The sequence below is a fragment of the Acanthochromis polyacanthus genome, chromosome 13 (assembly GCF_021347895.1).
Source record: "Acanthochromis polyacanthus isolate Apoly-LR-REF ecotype Palm Island chromosome 13, KAUST_Apoly_ChrSc, whole genome shotgun sequence".
In the NCBI taxonomy this organism is placed as follows: domain Eukaryota; kingdom Metazoa; phylum Chordata; class Actinopteri; family Pomacentridae; genus Acanthochromis; species Acanthochromis polyacanthus.
In genome coordinates, this window is record NC_067125.1 from 21,642,785 (window position 1) to 21,657,822 (window position 15,038).

The 15,038-nt window shown below is 40.4% G+C and overlaps 1 protein-coding gene across 1 annotated transcript in view; it reads left to right on the top strand.

Moving 5' to 3' along the window:
- sez6b (seizure related 6 homolog b) overlaps positions 1 to 15,038 on the top strand; it is a 311,266-nt gene that overhangs the window by 250,833 nt on the left and 45,395 nt on the right. Inside the window, exons 6-7 of the mRNA XM_051958150.1 lie at positions 8,339 to 8,507; positions 12,204 to 12,370. Of these exons, the coding sequence (XP_051814110.1) occupies positions 8,339 to 8,507; positions 12,204 to 12,370 (336 nt within the window). The remainder of the gene's footprint in view (positions 1 to 8,338; positions 8,508 to 12,203; positions 12,371 to 15,038) is intronic.

Here is a 15,038-nt window from a genome sequence, read left to right on the forward strand (position 1 = left end):
AACATAAAGGCAGTCCTCAACCAGAAAAAACAAGCTTTTAGAGATGTGACAAAGAACAGCTGAAAGAAGTGCAACATGAGTTGAAGAGGAGACTGAAAGTAGCAAAGCTAGAATACAAAAAGAAGATAGACAAGAATTTTCAACACAGTAACATCCGTGATGTGTGGAGAGGAATCAATACCATCTCTGGACACAACAATAAAAAGAGGAGGGAGCCAATAGTGGGTGATATAGAAAGAGCTGATGAACTCAACTTGTTCTTCAACAGATTTGACACTGTGGACACACCTACTCCCACTGCTACTCCTCCTCAACATATGGAAATCCCCATTATAGCTCTTCATTCTTCTCCTCCGTCTCCTACACATGTCTCCACAGCTGCAGCCACTTCCGTTCCAGCACCTGTACCCTTCTCTGTCACAGAGACAGGGGTGATGTTGGAGCTTCAGAGACTTTGCTCTGGGAAGGCAGCTGGCCCAGATGGTGTACGTCCAAGACTGCTTAAAGACTGTGCTGCATAACTGTGTCAACCTCTCCACAGGATCTTCAACCTGAGTCTACAGCTGGGGCGGGTGCCTGCTCTATGGAAAACATCCTGTATTGTACCAGTACCAAGAATCAAATGTCCGGCTGAACTAAATGACTACAGACCTATTGCCCTGACCTCACACATCATGGAAACTCTGGGGCGGCTGGTTTTACGTCTGCTGAGGCTTGAGGTCAAAGACAAACTGGATTCCCTGCAGTTTGCTTACAAAGAACACATTGGAGTGGATGATGCCATCCTCTTCATGCTTCACCGTGCCCTGTCACATCTGGAGGAACCTGGAGTTCATGTGAGAATCATGTTCTTTGACTTTTCAAATGCATTCAACTCCATCCAACCCACCATCCTCAAAGACAACCTCACAGAGATGGGAATGGATCCTTCCTGTGCTTCATAGATCACAGATTACCTGTCAGGCTGGGGAACTGTGTTTCTGGGACATTAATGAGTAGTACTGGGGCTCCACAAGGAACAGTCCTGGCTCCATTCCTGTTCACTCTGTATACATCTGACTTTAAATACAGCACTGAGTCCTGCCACATTCAGAAATACTCTGATGACACTGCTATCATGGCATGTATCAGAAATGGACATGAAGCTGAATACAGAGATCTGATAAGTGCCTTCAGTGACTGGAGTCACAAAAACTGCCTGCTACTCAACACCTCAAAGACAAAGGAAATGATCATCGATTTCTGCAGATCCAAACCCCCTCTTCAGCCAGTGAACACTTGTGGCGTGGACATCGAGATGGTGACATCATATAAATATTTAGGTGTCCACCTTGATAATAAGTTGGACTGGTCTACAAACGTAGACTTCGTCTACAAAAAGGGCCAGAGCCGATTTTATTGCCTCAGAAGACTTTTATCACTAGACATCTTCAGTAAGATGCTGCAGATGTTTTATCAGTCTGTGGTAGCAGGTGTCCTGTTTTATGCTGCAGTCTGCTGGGGAGGCAGTATAAAAACAAGGATGCAAGGCGTCTGAGCAAACTGATTAAAAAAGCTGGCTCTGTGGTTGGAATCACAATGAACACATTGGAGGATGAGGTGGAGAGACGGGCACTGAGCAAGATGGAGGCCATTCTTACAAACATGGATCATCCACTTCACATCTGCCTCAATGAACAAAGTAACATCAGTGGACGGCTCCTATCCCTTAGAAAATCTTTCATACCATCAGCAGTCAGGCTCTTCAATTCAAAATTAAACAGATAAGAACCCTGACAACTGAACTTCCCTTCGGGGATGAATAAAGTGATTCTATTCTATTCGATTCGATTCGATTCTATATATATATATATATATATATATATAATAAAGTAGTAGAAGAGAATCAGGTAGATTAGTTGGATTAGGTTCATTTTGTCATTATATACTATACGAAAGTGTTGCTTATTTAAACTGACAATTCAGAAAAGGTTGGTTACCTTGCTGACATGTTTCGACAGCCTCTGCTGTCTTCTTCAGAGCATCATCTGACGTTTGCTGACGTGCCCTTTTAATCACATGGTCGGTTTGACAGATCTGTCAGAAGGTAACCAACCTTTTCTGAATTGTCTGTTTAAATAAGTAACACTTTCGTATAGAATCAGGTAGAGTACAACAAGAATAACAAGTATGCATTTAAAACATGTTCAGCTGTCAGATGTTCCACAGCTTTGGCCAGTTTAGTTGAACAGAGGACCTTAGGTGGAGCTGATAGTTGTTGTTCGATCATTGGCTTGGCTGGAGGCATGAGCTTTTCATATAATGTAAACATGTTAAGTAGTTCTCAAGATTTAGATATAGTTGATGGGGATATTAAATCCCTGTGATGTTTATTCTTTGCATGTCAAACATATAGACATAACACCCTCAGAGATTATCTGCACACAACATCTACACACTTTGATTACAACCTTTCTTTGGGCTCGTGTCAGTTTGTCACGAATGGCTCTCATTATAAAGAGTAATATAGCTGCCATACTAACACAGTCAGCTGCTCATCAAGTTAAAGTTCCTCCAATGTTGAAGCTTTTGTTGAGATCTTTTAATAATGAAGAAACTGGTTTGCCACAGATATGCCCACACATATGGAATTATGTAGGAAAAACAAAGTGTGAAACAAGTCAAAACATGTTTTATATTTTAGATTCTTCAAAAAAGCCATACTTGCTTTCATTACTGCTTTGCACACTCTTGACATGTTCTCGATGAGCTTCATGAGGTAATCACCTGATATGGTTTTTCAACAGTCTTGAAGGAGTTCCCAGAGATCTCAAAAACGTTCATTATGTCTTCTTGTTAGTACACTGGTTATGAGTTCTTTTGTTCAGACAGTTTCGGCGAAACCCCTGGTGGGGTTGGGTTCACCTCGACATGCCGTTACGGCATGGGCGTGGTTGGCCCAGGGGATCTGGCGACTCTACTGGAAGTGCCGCAAATGCTGGTTGTCAAAATCTGCCGGCTGACATGTCACACGTTGTTAGTGAGACCCTTCTGAGGAAGGCGAGAGGTTTCGCCGAAACTGTCAAGCAAGCAAGGTAATCAACATCAGAATTATTCTATATCTGAACAAAAGAACTCATACCCAGAATTCCCAGACATGTTGAGCACTTGTTGGCCCTTTTGCCTTCACTCTGTGGTCCATCTCATCCAAAACCATCTGGACTGGATTTAGGTCAGGTGACTGTGGAGGCCAGGTCATCTGACGCAGTACTCCATCATCTCCTTCTTGGTCAGACCACAGAGTAGAGGTGTGGTGGGCCCATTTTCCTGTTGAAAAATAAATGATGGTCCAACTAAATGCAAACCAGATGGGATGGCATGTCGCTGCAGGATGCTGTAGTAGCCATGCTGGATCAGTATGTCTTCAATTTTGAATAAATCCCCAACAGTGTCACCAGCAAAACACCCCCACACCATCCACACCATCACACCTCCTCCTCCATGCTTGACGGTGGGAACCATGCATGTAGAGAATGCCCATTCAACTTTTCTGCATCACACAAAGACATGACGGGTGAAATCAAAAATCTCAAATTTGGATTCATCTGACTTAAGCACAGATTTCCACTGGTCTAATGTCCATTCCTTGTATTTCTTGACCCAAATAAATTTTCCTTAGTGGTTTCTTAGCAGCTATTGGACCATAAAGGCCTGATTGGTCAGTCTTCTCTGCACAGTTGATGTAGAGATGTGTCTGCTAAGAGAACTCTGTGTGACATTTATGTGGGCTCTAATCTGAGGTGCTGTTAACTTATGATTTCTGAGGATGAACTTCTCCTCAGCAGCAGAAGAGACTCTTGGTCTTCCTTTCCTGGGGCGGTCCTCATGTTAGCCAGTTTGGTCATAGCGCTTGATGGGTTTTGTGACTGCACTTGGGGATACATTCAAAATTTCTGCAATATTCCGGACTGACTGAGTGACTGGCAAGGGCCTACAAGTCTGTGGGGGTTAGGGTTATGATCTGGGATTGGTCAGGTACAGCAATGTTATGTTTTCAAAGAATGAGGTCAGCTGACTACTTGAATATACTGAAGGACCAGGGGCCTCATTTATAAAGCTTGCTTACGCACAAAACAGGGCTATAAAGTTACGTACGCCACTTTCTACGCAAAGGTTGTGATTTATAAAAAGAAAACTTGGCATGAGAATATGCGCACCAGTGCGCCAACGTTGATGCTTGCTTACGCACATTTTGGAAACAGAGGGAACGGCAGTGCTGGAGGGTGAAGTGGTGAATTGAAGCCAGATTGATCTGAAACCTTTATTGTCATCACATATTAGACTTGTAGAGCCTGATAATCATAAACCCTCATTGTTGTAGGTGTTCCTATAGTGCGCCATTCGGCCTACGACTGTATTTGCAGAACTATGTTCATATATCAAATTTCCATCTTCAAATGATATAGAGCAGTGAGTGGCACTGATTGATTACTATTTGGGACAAGGCATGTGACAATCAGTTCAATCGCTGATCACCGGATAAATAGCGGGTGACAGCCGTGCGTAATGTGGCACAATGGATGTGCTGGCATTGCTGGAAGTCACATCAATGGTAGATAAGAATGGAGAGAGATTTTAGGGATCACGGAGATTTCCTGGCCCATGATGATGACTTGCTAACGAGCCAATTCAGATTCCCTAGAGCAGTGTTCTTGGATCTATGTGCTGAACTAGCCCCTGTCGTAGACCGACCCACCCGCCCAAACCACGCCATCCCAGTACAGACACAGGTGCTGACCACTCTGGGGTTTCTGGCGACCGGCTCCTTCCAGCGGGAAGTGGCCGACAGGTATGTGTTTTATATGAAGAATATATGAGGTTACGTTTGTTGTCTAAATCCTCAATGGGTCTGATATACAGTCAAATGATGTCCTTTCGGTCTGGGATATCACAACCATCCCTCAGCGCAATAATGCCAGTTGTTTTGGATGACATTATAAACATGACCAGTCAATACATCAGGTTTCCTAACACTGAACAGGCCAACATTAAACGACAATTTGCTGCAATGTCTGGTTTCCCAAATGTAATCGGCGTAACTGACTGCACTCATGTTGCTGTAAGGTCTCCGAGTGAAGATGAATTTGTCTATGTGAACCAAAAGAATGTACATTCAATCAGTGCACAAATTATTTGTACATCGGACATGATCATAACAAATTTAGTGGCACAGTGGCCTGGGTCAACACATGACTCATTCATCCTGACGCACAGCAGTGTGGGGAAAAGACTGCAGGCCGGCGCTGTGTAAAATGCTGTGGATCAGCAGCTTATTTATATCCAGATACATTCATGAGTTACTTTGCATTGACCATTCATGGTAAAATGTGGGTGTGTTGTGGGCGGGATGTGAGGTGGATCCACCTGCACAATCTTCCAGCTGGAGTGTGATTAATAAAGGGGAAATTGCGTGCTGCTGTGCGTACCCACAGTTTTATAAATCAGATTATTTTTTGGCGTACGCCTATTTCAGATTTCCGGCGTAGCCAAACTTTTAGTGTGGATCCTACGCAATGTTCTATAAATGATGCCCCAGGTCTTTCCATCAGTGAAGTTTTTCTTCCCTGATGACACGAGTATATTCTGGATTCATGGGTTTCACATTGTGAATGAGTGGTTTAGGGAGCATGAGATGTCATTTTCACACATGAATTGACCTTCACAGAGTCCAGACCTCAGCCCCACTGAAAATCTTTGGGATGTGCTGGAGAAGACAGTGGTTCGACTCTCCCATCATCAATATAAGATCTTGGTGAAACATTAATGCATCTCTGGACAGAAATAAATGCTGTGACATTGCAGAAGCTTATCGAAATGATGCCACAGCAAATGAATGCCATACTCAAAGCTAAAGGCAATCCAACAAAATATTAGAGTGTGTGACTTTTTTTTCAGGCCAGGCAGTGTATATAACATGTTTTGACTAATTTCACCCTTTTTTGTTCACTATATAATTCCATATGTGTTCCTTCACAGCTTTGATGCCTTCATTGAGAATCTACAATGTCAATAGTCATGAAAATAAATAAAAGTCATTAAATGAGAAGGTGTGTCCAGACCTTTGACTGGCAGTGTAGGGAACTAACCAAGCAAACCAAATCAAGGATTCATAAGAAAAAAATAATTAAACAAGTGGATCAAATATTTTTTTGAATTTGTATAAGGGTGAGATGTTGAAATCATTAAAACTCTAAAATAACACTTTTTTAAGATGTAGTACAGGCATGGGCAAACTACGGCCCCCGGGCCACATGTGTGTGTCAGAACATAAAGCAGGTGTATCGAGGTGTGATTACTGAAGGCTGAGCAGGATGCCACTGGATTTTCTCTTCCTGCTCTGTTTTAATTAAGGTTTGTCTGCTTGAGCAACCTTGACCTGATCAGCTGGGACACACACACACACACACACACACACACACACACACACACACACACACACACACACACACACACACACACACACACACACACACACACACACACTATCCTTGTGGGGACCTACTACTGACTCCCATTCATATCTAACCCCTAACCCTTACCCTAATCCTAACCTTAACCCAGACCAAAACAATGCCTAACCCTAAAGAAACATTTTTGCACTTAACAACAGTAACAACAACATGACCAAGAAAACACTGTTTCCCCTCATGGGGACCCAAATGAGGTCACCACAAATGACATTTCTTTTGGTTTTCCTATGGTTGTTGTGAGGACATTAGGTCCCCACAACCCCTATAATTACACCTGAAATACCACCACTTTTCATCCTCGATAGTAAGTCGCTCCATTTAAACTGCTGATCAGTGTTTCTACATCTTGCTATAGGAGCAAATAACCAGCTCTATGGAAAGAAGCCCAGAAAAGCCAAGCAGCTGAACTGCCACACTGTGTAAATGAGAGGCCTCTTGAAGCAGTATAAATCTATACATTTATTTTTATTAGCAGTAAATTGGCAGTAAATTGATAGTAAACACAGTCAACATAAAAACTTTGAATAACTAAAATTTTTAAACTATGATTAAAATAAAAGACACGTACATTATGCATAAGTAACTACACTTTAGAAAACAAGCCCAAAAACCTGCAACCTGCGACTGATGAGATTTGCAAGTGACTTTACAGAAGAACAAGCCCGAAGTTGCTTCTAATAAGTGGATTTAACAACACTGCTGATGGTGAGGTCTGTGAATTACTGCTGAGGTTTACTGTGTGTACAAACCAAATTGCATTGCATCTCTACTATGAGGAGCTGCAGTGGTCATGTTCTTAGGAATAATTCTGGGAATCTGGGCAGTTAGATGAAATCAACAGAAGTTAAACTCTGTGATAACACACATACACATGCTGTTGGGTGCTCAAATTATAATTAGTTATATACAGGTCTTCGACAAAGACCGTCCAAGCTGCAATGTAGGGTTTGTGCAAAATTAAAATGCCTTTATTTCACATTGCAGAATGTATTAAAAATTACCAACATATAACGATCAATATCTCAAAGGTCATTGTCAACAGCTAATGCCTTGGATCATTGATGTAACAGATGTGCATTTATTTACCAATGTAAGGAGCCTTTCAAGATCGATTCATTTTAATACCATTATGCAATCATGAGAATGACGACAATAATACAATTTATTTGTAAGTGCCTTTTTTGACAGTCAAGGTCACTTACTATTATTAATATTATTACGCTGTTATTATAAGATTACAATGTTTGTTTGTTTTTTCTAATGGTTTAGTGATTTTTGCTATTTATTTCTCTGCATAAACAGCCCACAGTTTCTACCAGGTAAATATGAGCTGCAACACCATTGATGTAGCTCTGCTGTTTCCTCACAGGGATTAAAAAAAGTTTGAAAATGAGTCAGATTTGACCCCAAAACAATGGGAGGCTTATTGAACAAAGCAGAGACAAAGAGCGGAGAGAAAACAACCACCATACCACAGAGTAAGAAGAAAAACAATATTTAGGACATATGTTAAAAAGTTACAAAAAAAAATCTTTTGTGATGTGATACGGTGAGACAGTAATTCAGCATCTTCTAATACGAATTTCACGCTTACATTTCTGATTGCTCTCATCAAAATCTAACTGTGTCTTTGTCCTCTCTGGCTTGGTTGCAGCCTGTTTTCCAACACCGACACTGGTGTATAGTGAATTGCTTTATGTTAATATGGGATGGGATGGCACCAGTTAGTGAACAACATTGAGGTTCAGTGTAATTTGGACGTGAAAAGTCCACCTTAGTTTATTTATTTATTTTATAGTTTTCTTCACTTTCTAACCTCCTTCTCTCAGCTGCCTGTGGTGGTATAATCAGGAACATCACAGTCGGGAGGATCGTCTCTCCTGGTTTTCCCAGCAACTACAGCAACAACCTGACCTGTCACTGGGTGCTGGAGGCCCCTGAGAGCCAGAGACTGCACATCCACTTTGAGAAGGTGGCATTGGCTGAGGATGATGACCGGTAAGCTTTATTTGAGAATGACTGGACATAATTCATGAAGCTCGATGATGTTCATTTCATCTAAATCCAACTGATTGACAATCTTAAATTTCTAACTTTACCAAGTAGTGGAATTAAAGACACCATTGCTTCTAAAGATCCCGAATTGTTATGCAAAAATATGTATTTTAGAAGAATTCCATCAAAGTGTTTAAAAAGACTTTTTTTTTTTTACATCAAATTTGAATTAAAATCCAAAACAAATAGAGAACATTTTGCATCACTGTGCCTGACTGCGACCTTGAAATTCACATTTAGCAGTGAAATGCTCACACGACTTCATCAGGTTACAAATGTAGAGTTTTTAAAAATTGCAGGGTTTTTGGTCTTCGGTAACTATGGAGCAGGGTTTTTTTTTTTTAATCTTTAGCGAATCCCTGTGTTGTTCATGCATCTGGATAATCTGGATAAATGCATTGTATACAGGTGACTCTATTCTACCAGTGGTTTGGCACTGTTCCACTGAATCCTCTGGACAGTTGGCAGAAACATATGTAATAAAATGCAGTGAAAAACCAGCAAAGTCAGGGAGGAAGATAGTAACACAGTTTTAAACAATGTACAAATACAGAAGGTCTTTGACTTCAAGGTTACACACAATACATGTATGTAGTTTTGTTGTTTTCACTTCAGAGTTTATTTTTAATTCTTTCCATCAAACGTAATCCTATTTTCAGTACTCCTGATGACAAATTCCAGATTTTTTACAAAACAGTAATCAGAGCGTAATCAGGTCAATGTGAACAGATTTTAATTAAGCCACTGCAACTAATACTCTGAGTTCAGAATTAAAGTTCTTTGGTTACCTGCCAGGTCAGCAACGCTTTCACAATATCACAGATACTGTTAAAAACTAGCTGGTGTAAACAGTGAAGGGCTAAAGAGCCAGATGAACAAGATCACCAGTCCATCACAGGTTAACACAAACCCAGTCTTCATACTCACACACTCTTGGATGTTCTCACTAAGTCTGTCAAGGCTGTCCTGCTCTCAGATCATAAAGTAAATGAATAAGGGTTCAGAATGAGGGAAGAAATCTGTTACATAGCAGCATCATGGTGGTAGACTTGTTGGTTTTTTTGGCTCACAGTTTTCCTTTTGGTAATTTTCTAACACGTAGAATCTGGGAATGATCAACTGAGCAGCTTTTCAAACTGTGACTAAAACACAAGTTTGACACTGCTTTTTTTTCCAATCAATGTGTGCTGTCATGATGCTCTTATTTCTTTTTAAAAGAAAGGCTGTAGCTCTCTGACAGATTCAAACTGAGAAGCTTCTTGGTCACAGCACCAACCGCTGCACCACTGTGCTGCCCTCCATTGACAAACAACGAAGAGATATATAAAAGCAGTGGAAGATGATTTAATGGTTTCTATACTGAGTTTCAGTGTTGTATGTATGCAGATCTTAAATGGTGTAAAGTGATGGTACTGAAGAATGTCAGAAAATGCTTGCAGGCCAGTGTAACTACTGTTTCATGGTTCATGCCCTGTTAACTCTGATGCATTACCTTCCTCTTTATTTGTGCACAGTCATTCATTTCTGTTCAATCTTCAGGCCTCTTGAGCTTCATACCTTCTGATTTGTCTCTATAGAATCATTGTTTCTGAGGACTCTGCAGGATAACAACTGGCTGTCACTGCAGTGCATAGCAGTGACAGCAGAGTGTCATTTTAGCAGCATGGGGCTCTCATTACAGAGGACGGAAAAGAGGAGCCACAGGGGGGAAATTAGCTGAATAATTCACTCTGTCTTCCAGCCAGTAGCTGCTCTGGGCTTCTACAAAATGTAGACCTCATAGATAGGAAGAGACATCTGGACAGTTCTGAGGAAACTGAGAAGATCAGAGAGGAGTGATGAAGTGAGAGGATGGAGAATTGGCAGGAGTGTAAAAGGTATTAGTGTAATGATCTGAGGTCTGCTGGCTTGTTAAACACCATCTGCTTATTTGGTAATTCTGTACATACCACTTAAGTGACTTTGGTAATGTGGATTCCAAGCTTGATCAGATAAACTCTACACAAGAATACCAAAATCATCAGCATGTGTTTGATGGATTACTGGCGGCACCAGCAGATGCACCAGTGTATTACTGGCAGGATTTCTGATTTACTTGTCATTTTTTAGATGTCTGTTTTTTTGTTTTTGTTTTATTTCCAAACTGGGTCCAGGCCTAGTGAAACTGGTGTAAATACAACTCAATAATTTAAACTAAAAATCCATTCACCAGCTATTTCCAAGCTTTCAGCTGTATCTTTGTCTTTATTTTATATGGTGGTGGTCTCGTGATGCTTTCTTAATTAATCAAAAAGATTAAAAAATGAAGTCATGAGGGCTGATAGATGACTCATCCGCTGGACAACTTTACTGGTAACAACACCTTGTTTCAGCTCACTAACATGGCTTTTCTGGTGATGATAAAAAGATCAAGAAAATTGAATTTACTATGAGCATTACTGATATATACTGCAACTGAACTGTGTATAGGTTTTTTAAAAATTCATTCTTCTATTTTGTGAACAGTTTTTGATTAATATTAATTAATTAAAGTCATCATGGCAAGCCATCATGGCAAGACAAGCCCCTCCATGGCATATACCACTGCCAATTGTGGGGGTGTTTCTGAGTCCCATCAGTTCCTGCTGCCAGCTACACATTTAGGTCAGACAAATCAGTATCCGTGCATAACGTACACACACATAACACATGCCTGTGTTCAGCGCAAGGTCAGGGAATGAACAGTCTTGGCAGAGTACTGCATTTTCTGAGTACTTTTCTTGTTAATATGTATTTTAAGGCTTTATAAACCCTCTCCACACACTGCAGAGCAACACTATATGCAACGATCAGATGTCTGTGTGAAATGGACAAGGCTAGATGCTTAATGCTGCTACACAGTGGAGACAGAGGAGACTGATGCTACGGTCGCTGAGCCAATCGGCGTCAATCGCTGTACACTACGCATTTTATTTCAATTAAATAGTCTTTTAAATACGTTATAATAATTTTTTTAATATTTTTTTATACTGCTTCCATTTTTTTAGGCTAGAAAATGCTAATTTTACCACAAAAATAATAATAAAAAAATAATGTAGTGATCGCAGAGCTGGTAGCTATGACTGAACTGTTTTTCTGCAATGCACCATGGGAGTTCGGGGTGTTGAGGGTTTAAATGTCATTATTGTGGTTTATATTAGTACTACAGTGTTATTAGTGTTTTATTGTGTTTTGTGGTTTAGTCAACCTAGTTAGTTTGGTTCAGTGTTATGTTGTCAGGACCGTGAGTGTGATATCGTGTGTTTGATGACTTCCTGCCACATTTTTAACATCACTGATTTCTCTTGGCTAAAAAATTAAAAGCATTTGGTAGTTGCACAGTGCATAAAAGGCAGATATCTGTTCTCCAGCATTGTTCTTCAATGTAGTTCGTCACAATAATAAATATAGAAAAATATCTATATTGCAAATTTCCGTGATATCGGGAAAAATCCGCGATACCAAATACAACTTAAAAATCTGTGATACGAGACTGCAAAAAGTGAACTGCGATATGGTGAGGGACCACTGTATAGTCTTTTAAATTGTAAATTATTCCAGATATCGATTTCATGACCAGTAGGAGCCCTGCTAAATTATTTTTTGTTCCCTCTTTTCCAGACTGCTGATCAAGAATGGCAACAGCATTGATGCCGCTGCGCTTTATGATTCATATGAGGTGGAATATCTGCCTAATGAAGGTCTGCTCAGTACATCCAGGCATCTCTTTATTGAGCTCACTACAGATGCTACGGGCACATCCACTGGCATTGCCATCAGATACCAAGGTAAGCACCTGAGCTATGGACAACAGAAGCACACGATAATCATGTGGATTCCTGCATTATGTCACAAACTGTAAAAAATAAATGTGGTGAAAACATGGCAGCAAAGCCCATCAGATAGCATTCATGCTAAAGATACCATGTAAAAAACTCCACACTCATTAATTGCTTAAGACAAAGAGCAGCATAACATAAGTCCTGGACCTGCTGTGGATTGTTAATAATCAGTTTAAAGACTTACTAAACAAAGACCTTCAACAGAATATTGTGTAAAGGTTTACCGCAGATTGAATGCTGGAGACACTGACTCCTGAATGAGCTCAGTAGTTACAGTAGGAAATTCAGGTACTCAAGGCTGATAAAACCATTAGAAGAGTGTGTATGAGCAGAATGAACGCTCTTTTGTGATGCTGAAAACAAAACAGAGAAGAGGTTGGTGTGAAGGAGGTCTGAAGATTGACAGAAAAAATTTGGAAGTTAAAAAAAAGTGGAAGTGTTGTCAGTGTGTATTATTACTGACAGAGAAGCATTTCACAACGGATGATGGAGAACGTTCTATTTACTCATAAATCCCAGTACAGATTAGCAGCAGTAACAGAAAGGTGTATATAAGATGACCAGCAGGAGAGACAACAAAACATGCTGCTGGGAATATTCAAGTCCAGAGGGGCTTTTTACTCTGGAATTGGACACCCACAGTAAGCTGAAGTTAAATTACCAGAGGAGTTACTGGGGGTCCTCATTCAGACAGGAAACCGACAGGTTCAGATGCCGTTAGATTGATGGAAATGATTATGTGACTGAAACACAAAACATTTTAACATGACAAGAAGCTGTTTGGCACTCTCTTTGTCGCTCTTTTGAAGCTTGTAGTCACATCATGTTAGGATAGTATGGGTTGTCAGGTCTAAACAAACACAATTCACTTACGCTTTTTGAAGATTCAGCATTTCACTCACAGCATGACAGCTGTTCCAGCAGTTTCTAATTCATTGCAGACCTAACAATCATTTACGCAGAAGACTTTAGGATATGTTGCTGCTTTGAAATGGATGCAAGTGACTTTCCTGACTTGTTCAAGTCAATGATTTACTTTTTCAGATCTGCGTTGAGCTCCTTAGACTTTTGCATTGTAGTGTTTCTGGCTGAGTCTAATGAGTGCATTAAATGGACACTATTTAAATTCGCTCAGAGGAGTCACCAGCTGTAGTCAATCTTAATCACTCATGAAAAGTTTAGAGGCAACATGCCTTTAAGCATGGCTTTCTTTCAACCTTAACATATGTTTAATAGAATTTGACAGTTGCAGAAAAAAATATTATTTTACTCTTTCTAAAATACTTCTTTGACAATGGAAACAAATGTTTCTCTTTCATTTCAGCTTTGGTAGAGTTTTAGCAACATACACATTACTGGGTTGCTGCATCAAAGTGTCTTGCAGCTTTCTATTTTTTAAATATATCATAGCCATTGCTTTTGTAATAATATTTAATGGAGTATATTCCACTTGCAAATTGTAAAGGAGCTGCATATTTTTTTATTCTCTGGTGCTTGGCAATAGGTCTGTTGGGTACACAATATTAGCTTGCAGCTTCCACCAGCATAAGCCCTACGGTTTGTTAGAGTCTGTGATGCATTTTACAGTACATTTCAAGCAGTGTTGTCAGGTTTTCATCTCTTAGTGAGGGTGAGATATCACACAGCGTCTCTTATCTTTTGTTCTTACATTTGTCTTAGCACTCACCATCAGATAGGCAGCTCGTTTCTGGTCCACAAGGAGCACTGGGAAATTACAATCAATTAAATCTGCTTAGGCTCTTGCTTCACTGCTACAAAGGGGATTAAGTCCAAAGGGAGCAGCCATGAATATTTCTAATGGACCTTATTAACATGCCATTAAAAGGGCATAATCCTGCTCAGGTCACCAATAACAAATTTGATGGTTTCCTCTTTATCCTGACTATTCTCACCATGGAAAACAGATAATTTGAAAACAAGTCACTGTAACTGTGGTATGTTTTTACTTCTTTTTGCAGTCTTCAAACAAAATAAAACCACAATTTGCAATTCTGGAATTGTTAAGGTCCAGTATACCACCTTTTAGCAAATTAGCTAAAATGCACATCCCCAAAAGGAATCTTTCAAATTTTCAGCTGAAATTGCTGCAAAGATGGCTTATTTCACCACGACTGTAACCCCTGGTTAGCCCTGTTCTGAACAAACTTTTTGAGTGTTTGTCGCTGTTAATGCAGCTGAGCTGCTGCCATCCAGCCCCCAACAGGAAGAAGACTCTCTTCATCTGATTGATCGTAGTAAGACAGCAGACCACATGACAGCTGACACAGACTTAGAATGGCGTGAGACCAAGATGTTTCTGTGTCACTGGAAGTTGTTGGGGCTGCACAGCGGCGTAGTGGTTAGCACTTTTGCCTTGCAGCAAGAAGATCCCTGGTTCGAATCCCAGTGTGGGCCTGGGATCTTTCTGCATGGAGTTTGCATGTTCTCCCTGTGCATGCATGGGTTTTCTCCGGGTACTCCGGCTTCCTCCCACAGTCCAAAAACATGCTGAGGTTAACTGATTACTCTAAATTGTCCGTAGGTGTGAATGCGAGTGTGATTGTTTGTCTATTTATGTAGCCCTGAGACAGACTGGCAACATGTCCAGGGTGTC